Source organism: Nanorana parkeri, unplaced genomic scaffold, assembly GCF_000935625.1.
Source record: "Nanorana parkeri isolate BGI_ZX_2015 unplaced genomic scaffold, ASM93562v1 scaffold1235, whole genome shotgun sequence".
Classification (NCBI taxonomy): domain Eukaryota; kingdom Metazoa; phylum Chordata; class Amphibia; order Anura; family Dicroglossidae; genus Nanorana; species Nanorana parkeri.
Window position 1 is genome coordinate 57810 of NW_017307503.1, and position 22230 is coordinate 80039.

The 22230-nt window shown below is 41.3% G+C and overlaps 1 protein-coding gene across 1 annotated transcript in view; it reads left to right on the forward strand.

The window, feature by feature from the left end:
• Positions 1–15314, forward strand: part of CUNH11orf54 (chromosome unknown C11orf54 homolog) — a 23137-nt gene extending 7823 nt beyond the window's left edge. The window contains exons 2-9 of the mRNA XM_018568727.1: positions 228–297; positions 1927–2025; positions 3494–3563; positions 4959–5064; positions 6891–7067; positions 7714–7863; positions 14044–14160; positions 15097–15314. Coding sequence (XP_018424229.1) covers positions 240–297; positions 1927–2025; positions 3494–3563; positions 4959–5064; positions 6891–7067; positions 7714–7863; positions 14044–14160; positions 15097–15270 — 951 coding nt within the window. The 5' untranslated portion in view covers positions 228–239 and the 3' untranslated portion in view covers positions 15271–15314. The remainder of the gene's footprint in view (positions 1–227; positions 298–1926; positions 2026–3493; positions 3564–4958; positions 5065–6890; positions 7068–7713; positions 7864–14043; positions 14161–15096) is intronic.
• The last annotated feature ends 6916 nt before the right edge of the window (positions 15315–22230 follow it).

A 22230-nucleotide genomic window follows, 5' to 3' on the forward strand; every position in this document is an offset into this window, starting at 1 on the left:
AAAAGTTTTATTTTGCTAATTTTGCGCAGTAGTTATTTTCTGATGAATTGCATTTTTTGTATGTTAGGGTATTTTTTGGCAGATAGCATAGCAGTAAAACATCTACCTGTTTAGTTTAAAACTATTTTAATCATTAATTTTATCAATTCACAGCTGTCTGAACCTCACAAACGAAACTTTGACCTCTTCTGGAAACCTTTAATATTAAATGTTTCATGACACTGCAGTCTGGTGGAAGAATGGCAGACACTGAGAGCTGTGCCCTCCATCTCCCTGCTCTAGAAGAAATTGCAGCAGGTAAGTTATCATATTTACAGTTGGTTATGTCCTACTTTAAATAGTTGCCCCAACCAGGGTATTTTTTTTTTTTTTTAGATAGAGTGGAGAAGGGATGGAACCCCCTTTGGGGAGATGCGCCTCACTACCTGTCCCTATAACTTCAGAGAATGTGGGAGGAATCTTTCCAGTTGAGGCATACATATAAATAAAACTTGACAAAGGTTCCCCTCACTTTCTGTCCTGGTGATCACACAAAAAATATGGAAAATGTTAGAAAATCTCCCCAGTGGGACACATATGACAATAAAAAAACTGACAGATGGTCTATCCCTTTTTCAGTTTGCTGAAGTTCCACTGTAAATTGTCTTAAAAATTGACACTTGACACACACTTTAGCGTTGACAACTTGCTAATTTTCGTGTGTTAGTAAACGTGTTTTTATAAGCAGTTTCAGGTATGAGTGTTTTTATTTCAGCGAGTAGAAAGCTAGTTACTAGGAGACAGCTGTTAGGTGCAAAATTGCATGAAAAACGCATTTACTGGCATTTTTCAGGCACTCCCATTGGAGTCTATTGGGGTAAAAAAAGTGCGCAATTATGCCCCAAAGAAACTCCTGCACTTTTCTGAGGGTGGAGCGACAGTACATCGCTCAGATGTGAATAGACACAATGGAACAACAAATACACCTTAGTGTTGAGCATTGAAATGCTTCTAGAAACATTTTTCATATCACTCAGGTGTGAATAGGAGCTAAGGCCTCCTTCAGACAGGTGCTTAAATGGTGCAAAGCATTGTAAATAACAATTGCTATAGAATTTTACTTTTCTGCCTATTACATAGAAAATTCTGTTTTAATGTGTTCTAATTCTATAGATGTTTTTTACTTCTTAGCCAGAGCTAGGGTATTTTTCAAAGACCAGGTTTCTCTCCTGCCTTTTGAGAACTGTTTGCCCACACTGTACAAAAATAGTATTTTTGTTTCCAGTAATTTGTATTGAAAGTGTTATACGTTAAAGATGAGCAATTATACAGACCAATGCACAAAGCTGTAAAGACTGAATTGGTAACATAAATGTCTTTAAACTTGAAAAAAAATGTAAAAAATTTGTATTTCCAACTGTATTGTTTGAACATAGGCAGCGTGTGCCTGAGCACACCCTAATCACTCCGAGCGCAATACCGAAACCACAACAGTGGGCGCTGTGTTTTTAATCACTGAGCTGGTGGAGAGATCACAAAGATCTCTCTGTGACCGACTCAGCAATACAGAGTGCAGCAGCACTTGACACTTACATTCCTCACATAACAGCTGCAGTCCTCGGTATATTCATTACTCCACCCCTGCTGGAAGAACAGTTAAAGAAAGGGGTGCCATATATACAGTATATGCGTGTGTTTGTACGTTTGTGTGCACACCCTAATGCAATAGGCATGCCTATGGTTTTGAACAATCCACATGTTTTAACTATTGAAACTGTGCTCAAATGAAAACTGAAGTCCGGGTGTGCAGATCACTTTGGTGTTTGATTATGGTGAGAATTTTATTTTGTTTCTATGAACATTGTGACTTCTATCTGTGCTCTTATGTTTAATTCATGGTCAATGATAGGTTTGCATTATTTTTACATTTTCAATGTTTGATTCTAGTACTTGAAAGTGGGTTAAAGAAGAATTATGCAGATGTGCAAGTTAAAGTTGTGGATTGTCCTGATCTGACACAAGAACCATTTAGATTCCCCGTAAAAGGTAAGGCCATTTTTTTTTATATTATGGTTTAATTATTATATAATCCCAGTGTTCTTGTTGTAAGTTATGCTTTGATACTTGAAGCCAGTAGTAAACTGCCAACACAAAGGGAACATTTCGGGCCCCCTGGAGGTGTTTGTCATACCACGATAGTATGCACAGCATATTAGCAGATTATGGCAGACTTCATTTGCAAGTGATCCTCTCCAGCGCTGCGATGTCAGTGCTTCTCTCTCTCACCAGCAATACCATTTTCTACCAGTCTTCTACAGGGTCTGGCGTTTTGGCCTCTTGATTGGCCAGGCCAGGATGACGTCACTCTCATGCATGCACACAGGAGTTACTTTGTCTCGACATATAACCATGACGAGACTGAACTGAGTTGTGCATTCACGGCTCAGCGTACACAAACATTGACTGGCGCGGAGAGGCAATTATAACAGAAGAGAAATACAGAGTCTCTTCTGGTATAAAAACCATATCTGTCAGTGTTTAGTTTTTAGCTGACTTTACTCTCACTTTAAGCAGATAATACATCACATTAACACCTAGATTGTATAGATAATTCTGTGGTGCTGTTTGGAAACATTCACCTTTCTAAAATGATATTTCTTCACACATAGGACCCCCTTGGTAATACTGAGCAGAGGTTTTCCACAAGTCTGTGACTGGTGGCTCCCCTTGAGTCCTGCCAGTTTTATCCAAGGCAGGATTTCTGTATAGCAATCAAGGCCTTGACCTAGGTTAGGAGCCTGCACCTATGCATTATGTCGTTGACTTTTGGTGATATATTACCATGTATAATAACATATTGCGGTCCTGACTGTGCCATATGCTTGGGACCTCATTGCTGCTGTCTCTGAACAGCCTGTACATTTTTGTTGGTGGAACAGTGCACTTGTGTACTTAGAGTTTACCCAGGCTAGGTCCAGACACCTAATATCGAACTTCTAGCAGGGTAGGGAAGTAAGCATACTGATTTACAGAGGACAAATTGCCTCTTTCAGTCTTGCCTCAGCCTCGGTGTGCCTTCTGTGGCTATGACATCAGAATTTCTTAGTGGGATACTTGGATTGGCCAGTCGACTTGGGAAGTAGGGGACAGCAAAAGACAGTTGACCTAGAGAGGCAGGATAAATAGAGCCCTGGTCTTATTTTATAGTTACATAGTTAGTCAGCTTGAAAAGAGACACAAGTCCATCGAGTTCAACCTGTAGAGGTCTTGGAACATTTAATTAGTTACTGAAAACTCAAGATCAGCATAAGAGAGGAAAATGATAAAATTGACCAGCACCCTGCTTTTTTGCGCTCAATGTTCCACTCAATGCCTGAACCCTGTTATTTATAGTCAGACATTGAATTGCAATATTGAGATTGGATTAATATTTTGTTTCCACTGGGAATGTAATGAAAGATTTCACATTTTACATGTTACTATAAAAGACTTTTCTTCTGCGTGATATCTACAGGGCTATGCGGCAAGTCAAAAATTGCAGATGTTGGAGGTGTCCCATATTTAATACCAACTGCGCGTCTTGATAATATAATAGAGATCAATAAAATAGGGCAACAAATTCGAAAATCAGATGTATGATTTAAAACTACATTTGTAGTGTGATTTGGGTACATTCTTTTTATTTTAACTTGAATTAATCTGAATGTAAAATAATCTTTGTGTTCCATAATAGGCACATTCATTTAAACGTTTACTGTGCTTCTGGGCAGATTGCAGCCTTTTGTCACATGATCCTTAGCTATATTGCCTTCCTGAACTACCGTATAGTAGTTCAGGAAGAAATGTACCGTATAGTACCTTTCTAAAATGCTCGGGTTTAAAGACAAGGCCTGAATTAGGCCACATTTTCAAGGGCACAGATATATAATCATTCAGAAAATTACTGGCAGCTACAGGGATTTAGCTAGAGGCACAGCCATTTGTGCGAGATGACTGTCAAGATTATTCGAGCCACCAAGATTGTCAATTTAAAAGGGAAATTATAACGGTTTTGGACTATTTCATTATTCTAAAGGCCTTGTACACACGGACGGTGAGGGGGCAGTAAAATTGCACTGATGATGTGCGGTTTTTGTACCCTCAGGTACCTGCTGCAATGTCAGCAATGACAGGCGGTGCTGCTTGTTATACATGACAGTTCAAATGAATGGGATAGGATAAATGGGAATGGGTACTTCAATAGAAAATCCCACTGGAATTAAAAAAAAAACCCCTGCATTCTGGAGGCAGCAGTATCCCCTCCTGAACACTGGGCATCCACTGCTCCACCGCTGATCGCTTTTTGTAGAGTGGCAGTGTCTCAAGTCCATCTGAACGAGGCCATAGTATTTAAGCTGATGTTTTGTTTTAAGTCTTTTTATGTTTATATTAGTTTTTGCATCCTAATGATGCAATTTTTGTTTTACAAATAACCATGGTCTTCTTTAAATGTGTGCCTATTTGTATTCCACAAACAGTTAAAGGCTAAGTTCACCTTTTGCTAAAATGTAAGAAATGTATATTTAATAATATAAAAAATAAGTATTGCTTCAATGTTTTTATTCAAGCCTGGAAAGCATTGCAACTGTGATCACTCGATCACAAATGCAAAGCTCACGGTTCTGCATATTCTCTCCCAGACAGAGCTCTGTACTGAGGTATAGAGTTTCAGTTAGGAGAGATGGGGGAAGGGCAGCTGGACTTCAAACTGCATTAAATCACCTCATACAGCGTCCAGCTGTCCTCCTTCTGGTTAGATGCGGTAGAGCTGCCCATATTCCCGCATCTAACCAGAGGAATTATTATGTAAAACGAAAATAAATAATTAATATGAAAAGTGACCACATTCTAATTATTTAATGAAAATTAAGATTATCATTGTTTACTTTGATCGTTTTATTGCACAGTATATTGTTTAATCTCATGAATATCTATTTGTTAAAGATTTATAACATTAATACAGTGGCAAAGAAGATTGACCTACCTGGAGCCTATTTTCTTGGAGCTGGCGCAGTATCTCATAAGAGTGTGGGCATGAATGCAGAGGTTGGTGATGATTTTATATGGTTTAATGAGTAGGTTTGATGATTACAGCTCAACTGTATATCTTCTATTACAAACTATTTCAAAGTCACTATTGTTGAGAATGAGAAACAACTGGGACCTTGCCATGAGGCTTTGAGGTTAATTCATAAGGCAAATAGACTGTTCACTTTGCAATAGAAATTTCCCTTAATTTAGTGAATGAGGTGAAGCTCTGCTGACTTCAATCATCCTACCATGTGCAAGCAAAAATACTGTTTGTTTGTTTTTTTCATTGCTTGTGATAGGGTATTCTTTGCAAAGTGAACTTTCACCACATTGATTAAAGTGACATTAAAGGCAAAAAAATGTTTCCCCTCACCCCAACGTTAATTAAAGCACTTACCTTAAATGATGTCTTTTAATGCGATCATCTTCTTCTTTCCTGTAGTTTTCAGTCTTCTCTCCAGCGCTGCGGCGAATCTCCGATCCAGCGCTGACTCCTCTGAGCTTGCTGGCACGTACTCTCCCATGGTGTCTGCATGCGGGTGCACGCGTCCATAGACTTACCTTGTGTCTTTCCTCGCGTCCCGGCCGAAAATGTGAACTGCGCATGCACCCGCCCCAAGATGCTTTGCGGCTGCCCATGCAGTTTCACATTTTCGGACGGGAGCGTGCAGGGAACACAGGTAAGTTTAAACCGTTGTTAAAGTGTTTAAAAAAAACAAAAACTTTTTGCATATATCTACTGCTTTCTAGCAGTAGATATATGCAAAAAAAGCTGAGGGGTTAGAAACCCTTTAAGCTAAGGCTTTAGTAAAGCAACCCCTTAAATCACCTTACATGTAATTGTTTCCACCTTGTTTTGCACTATGATTTGTATCTGTATTTGCATCTGGTTTTAGTTTACCAAGGTTGGATTATTCCGAAGATGATGACATTAGTTAATGTGAGTTGTTGCTGTTTGTACAATGTTATCACTGTTATTAGTACCAACTTCTTTGAGTCTAATTTCCCTTGATTGGTGACATGACTATATAGTTTGTTAGCAAGGGGTACTTTCTACTTTTCAGCCCTCCATGCTGACCCCATTATATTTGCATTCAGCCCTCTCTACTCTGGAGCAATGATGTCTCATGTCATGCTTCTGTACTTATTAATATTAATAATAATATTCAGGATTATATAGCACCAACAATAAAAGGATACAGTACAGTTACAATACAAATCAAGACAAGAAAGTTAAGAGGGCCCTGCTCATGAGAGCTTACAATCTAAGATAGGGGCAAGTGATACAAAAAGGTTATAAAGGATGGCAAAAATTCAGTTGTTCGGTTGAGGCTTCCCTAAAGAGATGAGTTTTCAGGAATCGCGTATCTACGTTTTTACCCTTCCATGCCACTGACACTTTGTTTCTGCCCATGAACCTTTTCACATCTTGAGTGCTAATGTCACATGTCATGTGGAAGAAGGGCAGGAGATTGCCTATGATGTGCTGTCTAAATATTGTTGGTGTGCAAATATGATGGTGATGTGAAAAGTGGTGTGTGGAGTGGGTGAGATCATTGTATCTCTATGTAGACAACATAAAGTTATACTTCTATCTCACTGCAAGTGACAAATGCTTTTAAGTATGTCATATGAATTTCATTATATTATTTATGATATTCATCAAAACATGTGAATTGGTTTGACACACATCTGGCCACATGTATAAAAAAAACTCACTGTCTGAGCTTGACCTGGACATTCAGATGTTATGCATTATAGATATCCTATAGCTCCTTACAATTGGTCTCCAGCTGTTGTCACGAAATATGATGTTTAACATTGCAATTGTTACCTTTCAGCTTATATTTTCTGTGCAAGCAGAGAGCTCATCTTCACCCGCTGTAAATAGAAATTACATGGCTAGTGTGAACCCAGCAGATAACAGCTGCTTACTGGAGAACTACCAAGATAAGTACAAGGACAATGACTTTGGACTCCTGTCTAATCTGTATGCCAGTGAAGGGAAACCAGGAAAGGTATTACATAAATAAAAAACAATATTCGTTATGCAGTTTTTTATTTCCACTGTTTATTCAGGCTTTTTTGTGATTCCTAGGTAGCCAAATGGTTTTACCACCAGGTATTTGGATTGCATTGGGGATGCTGTAAGCTCTTCTCACTCTCTCTGACAATGGGCACCTGTTTTTTAGTGCATAGATATTTGAAACTAGGTATACTACTAGGCTTCTGTTACCTAAATGTGTTCTAAATTGAGAGGCAGCAAGATATTGCTTTAAAGGACAAACTCCAACACATTAAACACTGTTTAGTACAAACTTGATTTTCTGCTTACAATGCTCATTCAAACCATTTCTAGTGTGTTCATACTTATCCAACTCATTTCCATGGTGTTCCTGCATTAAAAGTAAATACAATAGGTAAAAATACATTTTGTAAATCCTTCAGCCCCAACTCTCTCTTTCCAGTCTTATAAACTATTGTCTCCTATCCACCGAGAATTGAGGTGCTGGTCTCCTCAGCTTCACATAACCTCCTGTTTTAATCTTTTCAGCTTGAATGCTGCAACCTTTATTGGAGAGTTTGTACTTCAGTGAAGAGGATTCTCACAATGAGTGGCTCAAGTAGTTGTCTTTTAACAGCTCGTTCACCTTTATTTTTTAGGTCATTGAGGTGAATGCAAAGAGGAGGACAGGAAAGGAAAACTTTGTAAGCTGCATAAGAAAATCTTTAAAAGAGCATTATGGAGACAAAGCTGTAGGAATGGGAGGGACATTTGTCATTCAAGAAGGGAAGGCTAAGCTTCATGTAATGGTAAGTTATCCCCAATTTTATTTTCTAGTGATCCACAAAAACAAAATGAGAAAAGGTGCATAAGTACTTTCATTATAAGTATATCCATGGCTTATTTCTAGTTTACAGAAAGGAAAAGGACTCGGCAGAGCAGTGAATGGTTTCTTCTCTATTATTGAAGCACTAAATGAAACAACTTTTCTGGGTTATCCCACGGATTCTTCCCTAAAGGGAAACTATAATGATTTTGGGTCTTTGTTTTTGCTATTTTTCTTCCAGACAGCTAGGGTAGAGATGAAGGGGGAGTGACTACTCTGACTGGTTTAATTGAGTATGTAAATTTCAGCTTGTGATATTGAAATGCTCAGGGAAAGTCCTAAAAAAAATGAAGGAAAAATGGATACAGATATTCACCTTACACCTAAATTTCTGCAAGTCCACCTAGATGAAGTTAATATAGGCCTTGTCAGCTGTCCCAAGATCCTGCTAGATGGCCCAGTGATGTCACCCTTGCCTAGTCTACACAGCAATGGAGTGTCTTTTCATGTGATTTCAGGTCCTCAACATCAGATTCCCTTTACCAAAATACCCAACATGCATCACAAACACAAAAAACTGCTGTAAATTACTATATCATTAACCACAAGATTTCAAGGAGAACTATGAGGTGAGGGATTTACACTCATCCTCATAGTTAGAGCCCATATCTGACATTGAAACTGTCACACATCGGTTCTGTTGATCGGGAAGTGAGCGAACACATACCGTCGCTCGCTTACTTCCCGATCATCTCCATGCAGAGAGCGATGACTATCGATCACCACTCCCCGCCGGGATTCCCCCTTCCAATCCTCCAGCAGCGACTGGAGGAACCGATGGGTCGGGCAAAGCTTGCTCTGACTCTATATAGGCAGAGCCCCCTGTCAATCAGCCAGCTGGGTGGATCTCAACAGTATTATTGAGATCAGTCCCGGCTGCGGCGCTCTAAGTATATAGCAGGCAATAGCTCGCTATATACTGAGCTGTGGGTCATGGGAAGAGGTTAGTATATGTCCTCCCATGACCATAAAGAAAACTATGGGATAAAAAGGTTACCCCACAGTTCTCTTTTAATAGCACTAATCAAGAAATAATGCAAATGTGAATAATAAATAGCTTAATCAAATTCTCTATGTTAAATAATCACTGTAGTAACAGATTATCTTCAGTGAAATTAACTTTTATCCTATGAGATCACTGCTCTACTCCAAAGTGTGTTCACAGTATCTCCAAACGGTGACAACATAACACTCTGGTGCTTCCACAGTGTTTTTCCACTTTCAGGAATAAAAATATGACAATGCGCAAGATACTCCCAGAATCACAGATAGGATTCCTGCCCCTCAATCACTCTAATCCTCACAGTGATCTTCAGATATGAGGCATATCAAATATAAAGAAGCATAAAATAATACACAATGTGCTCACTTTAGTGTTCCTAGCACTATCAACATAAGTGTTAGTATCATTAAATAACCTTGTCTGCTGTGAAGTGCCACAAAGCTCAGGATGGTTCCAAGTAAGTACTGCAAACCTCGAGCTTATCTCGGTTTGGCATGGTGGTCACAAGACCAGTGTGATGATGTATCCTTTTTAATCATATCCTACATGTTTTGTCCTTAGAGGTCGTCAGGGACATAAGCTTGTTTTATATACCAGCTAATGTTGTTTAGCCCTTCCTTTGACAAATGACTAGAGACAGCACTGAGCAATCGAGGCTATAACATCTCCACCTAATAGTAAAAACAAATGCAGCATTTTATGTATTTATGATGCATCTTGTAAACATATAAAATCAACATATCTTTTTAAAACCGCTGATAACAAAAGTACCTCTGTTTTTAAGCACAATAAAACATCATTAATACATGCACAAATGACAAACTTTCTTATATGCAATAATGCAATACAACAAAATCCATCACATTTAATCTGCCATTGCAATAACATAGTTGGCCACTAGAGGATGTAACAGTCAAATCTACACATATCCTAAAATATACCATTGCAATCATACCAGTAGTAACCAGAGTAACCAAAAGATATAAATTGCCTTACATCTCTACAGTAACCTACCTTATTCTAGAAACGTTGCTTATGCAACAATATCTAGTTCTATATTAAGACCCTAAGGCCCCATTCACATGTAGCGACTTATCGCGCCGCGATATCGCGCATTTTTTGCCGCGCGATATCGCGAGAAGTCGCCAGCTAATGATAGTCAATGGAGCTGTCTTAGCTCCATGTCGCGCGTCGTGGTCGCAAGTCGCTTCTACAGGACCCTTTTTCCGGCGGATTTTGCTTTTTTTCTATGGAGCCCGACGGAGAAGGTCGCGCTACCGTCGCTGGATCGTCGCTGGAACGTCGCCCCGAAAGTCACGCTATCCCGGCCGCTGCAAAGGTATGTCGCTACATGTGAATGGGGCCTTAGGGATAAGATCTCATTCACACCAGCTGTGTTGGCAGCTGTTTTTCAATGGATGCCAACGCAAGGACATCAGAAAATGAATGGGTGTGAATGTTGCTTTGATGTGAGCTGTCCTGCACTGAAAAAAAAGTAGATTCTACTTTTTTTCAACGCAACACAATGCATGTTTATCACCGGTAAACACATCGCACATCAATGCAAGGCAGAACCAACACTTTATATAGCTTAGTGTAAAAATCAAACATAAAATACTAAAAAAAGCCCAAAAATATGTAACATAATACAACACGTGAATGTACTTTGCCAACGCAAGTGAACACACTTGCGTTGAGTCACATCCAACACACATTTTGGTGTGAATACACCCTGAGTGTGTCCATAATGGTATAGGGGTCTGGTATCTTTTTATGAAACCCCATGCACAAACACAAAAAAGTGTGGTTTCCTTCTTGACATCAGAGTCTTCCCTTCAAATCAGGAGCTATCCTTCACATCTGGAGCCCACTTCTCATCAAGCCTTCTCCTCATCAGCAGCCCCCCTTTCACACCAGAGCCCATCTTTACATCAGGAGTCCCGTCACATCAGAAGCCCCCCTTCACATCAGAGCCCCCTCCTTCACATTAGACTCTCCTACTTTGATATTAGGAGCCCCCCTTTAACTTTAGAGTCCCGCCTTCACATCACATTTTTCTGGGTATATTACCATCTTACAAGGTGAGCATCTGCCACAACTTTGAAGTCCCTTACCCTAAAAAAATAGGTATTTTCTATTTTTAGGAGGATCTACTATACTTGGTGCCAGAAAAGTTTTTCATGTTGGCACTTTAATTATATATACTTGGACCCAGGGTCTGCAGGGTGGCTTGTGCCCCAGGCGCTGCCAGCAGGGTGAGCAACTGACTGGAGATGCACTGATACCGATACCGGTATCAGTCCCAATACTGGGCATTTTCATGAGAACTTGTGAAAATGCCCTGATAATAAGCACTGATACTGACACTTTAAATTTTTGAACTGAAGCGGCTGTCTGAGGTCTTGCGCTTGCTGGGGACCTCAGCAGCCTTACTGTGAACCGCAACACCTGTTTACAGCGCCGGCCGCACATCTCCTCCTCGTCATTCCTGGGGAAGCATGCAATGCTTCTTACAGCACTTCTGCCACCCGTGTGACCCTTTGGACCCCTGGTGAGACTCACAGCCAATTGATACCCTGCACAGCCCACCTGAGACCCTGCACAGCCCTCCTGAGACCATGGAGACATCAAACTGCCACCCTGGAGCAACACAGATATGTAGCTTCATATTATTCTGCATTGCTGTATAATGTATTGCTGGGATTTGTATTCCTCTATAGCTGGTGGTATTCTGCATTGCTGTATAATGTATTGCTTGCCTAGTGACTCAGATTGTAGTTTTCATTAATGAGTACGTAAATGTGAACTTTTAAAACGGTACCTTGTGTGGTAAAGTTTAGCAGTTGCCATAACAGCAAGTGCATATGTTTATGCTGATGTAAGATCTCCTCCTTCATACTTTTTTTATACAGTTAGGGAATAACCCATATCATCTGCCCAAATTCAGCCAGTATGTAATCTCACCTATTATAACCCTTTCTGAGTGTCATCTACACCATGTGTATAGTTCCATGTAAGGTCGAGCAGGGTCGAAGCTAGGAGGGGCATCGCCACACTTGAAGAGAGCTGCACTTTATGAGGCTATTTCAAGCCTCACTTCTGCTCAGCAGCATTCAGGCCCAGCTGAGCCACATAGGAGAGGCTTGAATGAAGCGATTTGAAGCCTCACCTCCGTGGTCGACTAGTGGCTTGAATGAAGCGATTTGAAGCCTCACCTCCATGGTCGACCAGTGTCTTTAGACCCACTTCTGTGCTCTCTTCTTTTGGTGTGGCGGCACCCCTCCTGATCCACCACAGAGGTGAGGCTTGAAATCACTTTATGCAAGTCTCTCCTCCATGACTGATTAGAAGGGGTACCACTCGGAAAATAGAAGGGAGCACAGAAGCTGCTCTTTAAGTAACAAAGCAGAACTGGAGAATGAAGCGATTTGAAGCCTCACCTCTGCAGTGGATTAAGAGGGGAGCCGCTGCGATAAAAGAAAAAGAGAGCATCCAGAAGTGTGGAGTGGGGGGCAGAAGGAGAATTTCTCCTGGGGGGGAAGCAACTTTGAGTCTTTGCCCTGGGTGACAGAATATCTAGCTTCTCCACTGCTTGGGCCTCCTAGAAAGTAAGGGGCCTAATACCTTAACATTCAATAGGATAGGCCAATATTGAGACATAATGGTCTAAATTGTGTCATGTTGTGTTCTGTACTTAGGCCCATTGATTCCTAAGAATTGACAAGGGAATTTATAGTTGTAGCAGAAGCTCAGCTTGTAAAAATAGTAACATACATTAGGCCCCAAATTTTGAATAAAGGTTAATACTTTTTTACATATTTTATATTCCCAATATCTGACTATCACTGTGAGGTTTGGAGTGATTGAGGGGCAGGAATCCTATCTGCAATTCTGAGACTATCATGCACATTGTGACCTTTATCATTTAAAGTCCATCAGCTTTGGGGAGTGTGCTTTTCTGAAGGTTGGAAAACACTGTAAAAGCACTAGATTATTATTGAGTTGTCATTGTTCTCCTGCCTTCTCCAAACTCTTCACCCTTTTGTGAATAACCATGTAAATGCTGCAGCTATATTCCTGTACAAAATAAATGCAGGAGTCTGTAGCCAAATGACTGTAAGATAGCACTTGAGCTAGATATCATGACCCACCATAGTTCTGCGTGCATGGTGCACTGGCCACATATATGCAGGCTGGCACACTGTCACTTTCATAATGATGATTAGTCTTACTGTGTATATATTGCAGGGCTGTAGCTACCATGGGGCGAGTGAGGTGTATATATTGCCCCTTGCCCCTGTTGCCATGGCAAACACAGGGCACCATTGGCAACAGGGGTGCCAGGCGGCCAACACAGCCGCTGCTCGGCAAGGAGAAGAGAAGCGGCACAGGCTCCAGCTTCTCCTCAGATCCCTGCTGCTCTCCCCCACCTGTATGGGCAGAGGACTCTGTGTCCTCAATCCCTTTCTATTTCAAAAGGGAAATGTCAGGGATCTATTTAGACCCCTGATATTTTCCCGAAGCCCCCCCCCCCCAACATACAGAAACTAAAAATGCTTTCATTAGTTTCATCAAATGACACACATTTTTGTGCTATTTTGGATTTGGCCACCAGTGCATTCTGCGCATGCATGCCACCATCCTGGAGGCGGGGCGCATGACATCACATACCACACACGTCGGTTGGGGTAGGGGGCACAATTTTCTTTTCTTGCCTCGGGTGCAAAGGAGCTAGCTATGGCTCTGATATATTGGTAGTATAAAATGATGGTTAAGCTGGCCATACACCCTACAATTTATCTGCAGATTTTCTGTGGTCAGATGGAAAAGGTGCAACAGATTCCTCCATCTACACTTATCTGTGTGACTGGAGTAATCTCCACCTGGGCCAATCTGTTGCCCTTTTTGCAGCTCAGTTGCAGCTTATAGTTGCAGCTCAGTCCACCAGCTCCTGCAGCCCAATCTTTGGTTACTGTGTTGACAGAAATGACCAGCTGCCATGGTCCTTCTCCATAGCATTGTCCTTGTCTAAAATGCATATGTTATATAATGGTGTGTTAACTGGTTAATGTTTTTGAAGAAATTTCACTTTTTTAACAGCCCCGTGAGTTTTCCGCCTGTCCCCTGAACACAGATGAAGATGTTGATCACTGGCTAAACTATTATGAGATGAGAGCTCCACTTATTTGTCAGTCAGTGTTTGTGTCTCATGACCCGGTAAGTTTAAGTAGAAAACGATACAATTGACATGTTCAGCTTGAATATGCTGTTTTAGTTCTAGAGGGACATGAACAATACACATCACTTATTTGCTCAACAATGTATAAAACAACACAGTACAGTTCATTTATTTTCATCTAATGGCAGTTTGTTACCCAAACGTATTTGTTATTTATAAAACATTTTAGTGAAAACTATTGTTCAGGGCAATGGGTAATGCAGTTTGTTCCTTTTTTGAAATGAGATGCCATCTGGAACATAAAATGTGTTCATACTATTACAGTTACTGTAACAATGATTATAATTCTACTAATTCAGCTACTGGCTTTGTTCGTACTGCTTTCGATGAAGAAAAGCATTTTCTGGGCAGTGTTCTGCCTATGGCTGGATTGCTCTACTGGAGAAAGGAGGGCTGCATAGAGAAGCTATTGCAAACAAACGGAAGATAGTCCAAAGAATGTTTGTAGTGTTTGATCCATCACACAGAAACCTCCTCCCCTCACCCAACCAACGTGTTCGCTCACTTCCCGATCTACTGAGCCGACCTGTGACAGTTTCATTGTCACAGGTTGGCTCAGATTATGAGGCTGAGTGAAAATCACCCCCCTCATAATTCTCCTTTAACTTTTTTCACTTTATATATCTGATATTATATCTTTTTAATTTTATAGAGTGTGACCCCCCCCCCACAGGAACCCCGTGCAAATGGAATCAATTTTACGGAAGTAGCTTTTTGGGACATAGCAAGGGGATCATTGCTACCATTACCCCACTTTAGCTATGCCTTTTAGTTTGACCAAATTGATAAATGTCCCACAACATGTTTTCATTGGACATCTTTTTCTGAAGTGAAAACATTTTGACCAATTTGTTTCAATGTCAGATGCTATGCAAGCAAATATCATGCATTTACTTTTCATACTGTTCTTTTAGGGTTTTGACCTGCGTGTGGAGCACACTCACTGCTTCAGCCATCATGGAGAAGGAGGACACTACCATACTGATACAACACCAGACACTGTGCAGTACCTTGGCTATTTCCATCCTGCAGAATATCTCTACCGCATTGACAGACCAATGGTCACTCATATGGTTGGAAGAGATTAGGTCTCCATTCTGCTACATTATAAACAGGCAGTATTGAATCAAAATAGTATATATAAAAACATCTATGTAGGGTTTGTTATGGTGATTACCTTTGTAAAATGTTTATAGTTTTCATTGCAATCTGTTTTCTAATGCTTGCTTTTACTTTGTAAACAATAATTACAATAAACAATACATTTCACACACAAGTTGACTTTTTAGAATATTTATGAACTATGCATAGCATCTAATAAACATTGTAACACAGCAAAGCACAGGGATTGTTCTGTAAGCTCCACTGTTCAGCATGGAGGTGTTAAAAGAAATGTTTGGTGTTTTTATATGTATATTGGGTAAAAATAAAACTTTTAGTCACGTAGAAATGAAATATTCTAGATAACTATTTAATATTTACTACATAAAACTAACAGTGGTGCATTTGTGACTACTTTTTAGATTGCCTGCAGATTGATATACTATTTTGTGAATAGAATGGCTAGCCTTTTTTTTTGATAGAACTGAATACCAGGAGATCAGATTAAAAACATAGCATAATCGTTCATAGGTGGGACACACTTCCCCCTCCCTCCTACAGAATCCAGACAATGCACAGGGAAGAGGGAACTAATATTATACTTAGTATTCTAGGGAGAAGGATGCCTCAAAACTACACCTCAAGACTTCAAATGATTTTTGGCTTACCCAAGAGCAATTTTGCATACAATTAACTCCAAAATCTGGAGACTTACTGCCGGAACTGCTTCTTTTACTTCAATGTCACTCTGGATCACAAAATGTGGAGATTCATTGACAGAATGACTCTTTCTGGCAGATTCCAGTGTCATACTGAGCCCACAGACATTACAATTCAATACAGAAAGCAACCCTATAAGCCGCTGCCTACTGGAACTGCTGGTTGGAATGGGCCTTCACTGGTCTTCTGTGTCCCCCTTTTCTTCTACTTTCACCTTTTACTCTTTTGGCTGTGGGATGTTGGATCTCTTGGCACATTGTAGTGCTTCCCAACTGGTCATTATGGCCCTTGTATGCCAAGGTTCACCCTTAGGTTTTGGCTTTTTCCATCTTATTTAAACACCCCTTGACTTCTAAGTTCCTCAGCCATACCTTTTGTGTAGGGAGTTGTCCATGACACTCTTCCATACAAGCCACCAGTGGCCTCGTAGGATCTTCACTTGCTCCATTTTGCACTACTATGCTCTCCATTCAAGAGACTTTGTAAGTCTTCTCCTCTTTTGTTGAAGTAGTAGGCAGCCTTCCTCGTGGCCATCACCAGGGTTGGCATGGCGTCAGAGCTTTCAGCCCTTTTTGTTCGGTCTTTTTCTGGTCCTTATCACCATCTCCCTTTTCCTTCCACCTAAGATGGCATCCTCCTTTCTACTGAACAAATTCACCTTCCTACTGCCTCCTTGTCCTGCAATGAAAGCTGGCGACCCTATTGGGTCCACAAAGTGTTTTGTCGACTTCCAAGGTTACCATGAGCTGCCGTTTATTTTTTTTATCTCTTGTGCCCTTTCATCCCAGTAATTACTACGACACTTAGCCCCTGATGGGCTTTTGGGTATCATGCTTCAGTTTCTCATGTGTACAAAGCAGCCACCTGGTACTTGGTTCACACCTTCACTTGGTTTTATTGGCTAGATTTCACCACGTTTGCTGATGTTAGTTTACAGGAAACCATGTGATATGCAAAATATGGAACGGTAAAAGAAGTAGCACTTTACAACTGTCACATCTACTCTGTGCACTAAAAATAAGTTATTCAAATAAAAAGACATACTATCAATGTAATTATTTAAAACAAATGCAACAGAAAAAAATAATAAGGCTCGACAAAAGCTGATTTTTTAATCAACTTTTGTTGAAAGAGATGGGTGGAATATTGCCTGCCAAACAGTGTCTGCAGCCACTCAATTAGCTCTCAAAATACAATAGCCAACAGGGGAAATTCCTCCGTCTACGCTGTTCAGCATGGTTGAGGTATTGAAAGATTTATCTTGTTCAGCTGAATGAGAAAAATCTTAATGTGTATGCCCAGCTTTAAAATGATTTCTTCACACTCGGGAGGCAGGGATCAATGCTCCATGGATCCTGCCAGTGATGGTGTGATGCAATGGAAACCATGGAGTATTTCTCTGTCCTGTATAGTGATTCTGTCACTGGCGAGTTGTTGCCAATGACAGAATCGTAAGTGTGACATGGCCCTTAAGCAGAACGTTCTCCTCAGAAGTAAATTTCGCCTGCTCAAGTTCAGCAAAAAAGCAGCAGTTTGTTCAATATCTATAGATACAAAGTCCAATGGTGCCTTCCGCTCTTGTGCACTACTCCTAGTCTGGGCATTAACCAGGTGCTGGACTGGGGACTTCCATGACAGCACAAGCAGTGGGAAGGTCTACATGGCCCAATAGAAGAGTGACAGACTGCACAACACGGTGCCCATATGAGAATGTAAAACTCCACTGTATCCTTTTTACATGGGCCATGTTGTGAAAACCATTATAAATTTGCAGCTGTGCCGCCAAACAAAAATGGACAGGATGTGCAAGGGTAGCATCAAAGATGACCTGGACACAGTGGTAGATTACCATAAAGCCAAAAAGGGAGGCTGACAGGGGCCCCAGACATCAGGGGGGACCATAGAGGTACTAAAAAAGCTCTGTACTTAAGTCTTAACCCTTAGTCAGTGATAGGAATGCCAATATATTCTCACTGGATAGTCGTATATATTCCGTGGTGGGAATTTATCAAAACTGGAGCAGACAGAATCTGGAGCAGTAGCCCATGGCAACCAATCTGCTTCTCTCTTCAGTTTGTTTAGTTAAAGGAGAATTATGGGGTGAGTGAAAAACACGCATCCCAATAATTCAGGCCGACCTGTGACACTGAAGCTGTTACAGGTCGGCTCTAATGATTGGGAAGTCAGCGAACACATACTGCTGGTTGCTCATTTCCCGATCCTCTCCCTGCAGAGAGCGGCGATTGCCAGTCACCACTCCCCACAGGGATTCCCCCCTCCTCTTTCCGTTTCTCTATCGCTGACAGGAGGAAAGGACAGGGGAGGGGACGGGCACATCTCCAGAGAGGCAGAGCCAGCTGTCAATCAGCCAGTGCGGTGAATCTCGACAATATTGTTGGGATCCTTCCCGGGTGAGGCACGGCTCTGAGCTCTCAGCATATAGCAGGCAATAGCCCACTGTATACTGAGTTTTGGGTCACCAGAGGACATTAGTATATGTGCTCCCATGACCCTGAAGGGAACTATGGGCAAAAAAGGTTTCCCAGGAGAGATGTAGCTGCATTGTACCAGTTTCAGCAATGGGAGCCTTTTTATGGCTCCCAATAAAGATTTCTTTTAAAATGATCAAATAAATACATACACAAAACACATGTAAACTCCCTGCACCTGTATTGTTTTGATAATACGGTATCTTCCACCAACATATAAGTATACCACTGCATAATATCCAATTTACAATTCAAAGACTGTGTTCCAAATCCAGCAGAAATGTTTCGAAAATGCCTGCTGGAAGCAAAACACAAATGACTGTGCACATTGATCCTTATCCATGGTCCAATTAAACTGGTGGGGGGTAAACAGCCCAGGGCCCTCGGTACAATGAATCTACCGTTGCTCGGACAGATGGCATTGGATGGTAGGGTAGCAGTCTGGAACCTTTTATTATACATGGGAAATGCTTATGTGACCTATGAAAAAAATCTGTCTCTGTAGTCAAAGCCAACCGTTCAGTGATTCTGTCTAAATAGAGAGTCTGATTTTTGACAGAGAGCACATGACCTGTGCAGTGAGTTGTGTTTCGTGCAGTCAGCAGAGGTAAGCAAAGATCAGCCTAATGGGCATGTCCACACCATTAACATGAATTTTAATACGCATTGACACATTGCATGCTTTCTTCATTGATTTCAATGTGCTGCTTGGCATGTTTCAACTCGTAAAAAAGATTTGTTGTAACAGTGTGTGTTGATGCATTGGATACTTCTGAACGGCACCATTTAAATGGATGCTGTTTTGCTTACAACATGTTAACATGCATTAGAAGTAGGGATGCACCGATACCGTTTTTTCGGTATTGAGCACGAGTACTGATATATATATATTTTTTGGTACTCGCTGATACCGAATACCAATACAGAAAGCCCCATTAAGGAAGCCGGGTGGCGTGTAATGACTCGCCGCCTGGCTTCCTGATTATCTGGGAAGCTGGCTCCATGCTCCCTCGTCACCAGGTGACGGGGACGCATCGAGCCGACTTTCTGGCTAATCAGGAAGATGGGGGGCGGGTAATGACTCGCTGCCCAGCTTCCTAATTGTCCAGCTTCCCGAACAATCAGGAAACCGAGCGTGCGTCGTTACACGGTGCTCGGCTTCCTGATTGGCCGGGAAGGCGGCTCCATGCTCCCTCGTCACCAAGTCATTACCCGCCCCCTGGCTTTCTGATTGGCCGGAAGCCAGCTTCATGCTCCCTGGTGATGAGGGAGCATGGAGTCGGCTCCCCGGCAAATTAGGAAGCCAGGCAGCGTTTATTGACCCGCTGCGGGTGATGGGATAAGCATCAGGAACAGTTGGACGAGTACTCGTATCGGCATATACTCTGTATCGGCACTGATACCAATACTAGTATAGGTGTCATTGCATCCCTAATTAGAACATGTACTTTATAGTGCATAGGTGTGACCAGTCCAAATGTACTGTACATTGCTTGTGTTAGAGGTCCACTTTAACTTTGTGACCAGAATGTTTTGGAGCTTAGATATCCAGACTAAGTTTAGCAGTGTTAATACACGTGACAAAGAAAACTGCCTTGTCTTGAATTCAGGCTGCGCTGGAAAAAAACAGCCAACTCAGCCTAAATGCAGATGGTGTAAATGAGCCCTGAAAGTCACTGTTTTGGGAGACATTAAATTGGTGAGTCTAGCTTTAATATTATACCAACAGTACAAGCATCTTAGGGCATTAGAGCAGACAATGTCCCAATGCCCACACTAACATGAACTTGTATTTGTAAGTTATTTCTGTATCCTGCTTGTTCTTTCAAAATACAATAAAAAAATGATTGAAATGAAAACGCATCAGAAACGCATTACACTGCATGTTTAGCAAACGTACAACAAAAGCATGCTAAAAAAATCATGAAAATGCAGACGCACAAGTTTGAATGCGGACTTATTCTGCTTTTTTTAGTTATCCTGGAGCAGACAAAAACGGGAGCAGCTGTGCATGGCAACCAATCAGCTTCTGTTTCATTTTCAAAACTTAACTGAACAAACTAAAGCTGCCCATACACCTTGCGATCATCGGACAATTTTTCGTACGGCGGCTCCATCCTGCCCTGATTATCGCAAGGTTGAATCAGCAGTAATTAAAAGAAAGCACCTGGACGAATTGCGGTAATCGACCGCACGTATTTTTGTCTGCGCATGTGCAGTGTAAATCGTACGAATTTTAACGTACAGAAACGCCACCAACCTTGCGAAAATCGTACGATCGACCAACGTTTTCTAACCTGACAAGTCGATCGATTATACAGTATTTGCGGTTGTACACTGCCCATCAACCGTACGAATATCGGACGAAAACAAGATTGCATACGAAAATCGGCCGATATTCGTAAGGTGTATGGGCACCTTTAAGAGAGAAACTGATTGGTTGTTGTGCACAGCTGCTCCAGATTCTGTCTGCTCCAGTTTTGATAAATTCCCCCTGCAGTATAATATACAGAGGGGAATTTACTAAAGGTGCCCATACATCTATCGATTCAGAAATCGCCCATGAATGGTCTTTTAAACGATAATCCATCAGCTGATGGGAATCCAACGATTTTCTTTTGCTGTACTCCTGGCCGAATTTTCTTGAAGGATGAGGCTGCAAAACTTTTTTTGAATCGTACGAAAATCGATGGATTAGTGGCGTTTTTGTATGAAAAAATTCACAACAAAAACACTGCACATGCGCAAACAAAAATCTGTTTTGTCGATAGACAAAATTCAGTGAGTTAGTATTTCTAACGAACGATTATTGAAATCGACATTGGTCTGTGCCTGATGTGATATTTGAGCTAGAAGCGAGAGAGGGTTATTGGCTGCAAGGAAATTCACACTGCACAATTCTCGTACGATCGCGGGATTTCCCGCGATTCTCGTACGAGAATCGTGCAGTGTATGGGCACCTTTAGTCAGGAGCAGACAGAATCTGGAGCAGCTGTACATAGCAACCAATCAGCTTCTAGCTCTCATTTTGTAAGCTTAACTAAGAAGCTGATAGGTTGCCATGCACAGCTGCTCCAGATTCTCCAGTTTTATTAAATTCACCCCACAGTGTGCTTACACATTTTTAAAAGGAACGTTCCCACACGTGTGTGTGTAACAGAGCTGTGAGCAGGCTGTCATGCAGTGTTGTTGTACAAGGTCAGCTTGTGTCCCTCCTCCAGGAGTCTGAGTGCTGGTGCCGGGCAACAAGGACACACAACACTGCACACTGACACACTCTGCTTCATCACTGACTACTGGGGCTCTCCAGGTAAGTGTATGATGTGACCACCTCTGGGTACAGAGTGTCATTTCCCTCCGCTGCTCTTATATTGCCTCTTTGGTTGTGCTGTTATAGGAAACGTTGTGATATAAACATTGTTGTAAACTGATTTGCAATAACATTTTGAAAGATGGTGTTGAAAAACATTCCGATTTTGTCCGTTTTGTGTTAATAACTCCACGTGATCTCTTTGTTTTTTTATTTGTAACTTGATCAACATTGGCAATAAAGTATATTGGGGACTGGAAGTGACAGTAATCAAGGTACAGGACAATGGTGGTGTTTGTAATACTGAGTCCATGTCCAACTGGCTAGGAATGGAGTGCATGGGAATGGGAATCAGATCCTTTGATTAAACTCAGGACCTTAAGGCCCCATTCACACCTCTCGATGAACGCTCTACAAAACGGTCAAAA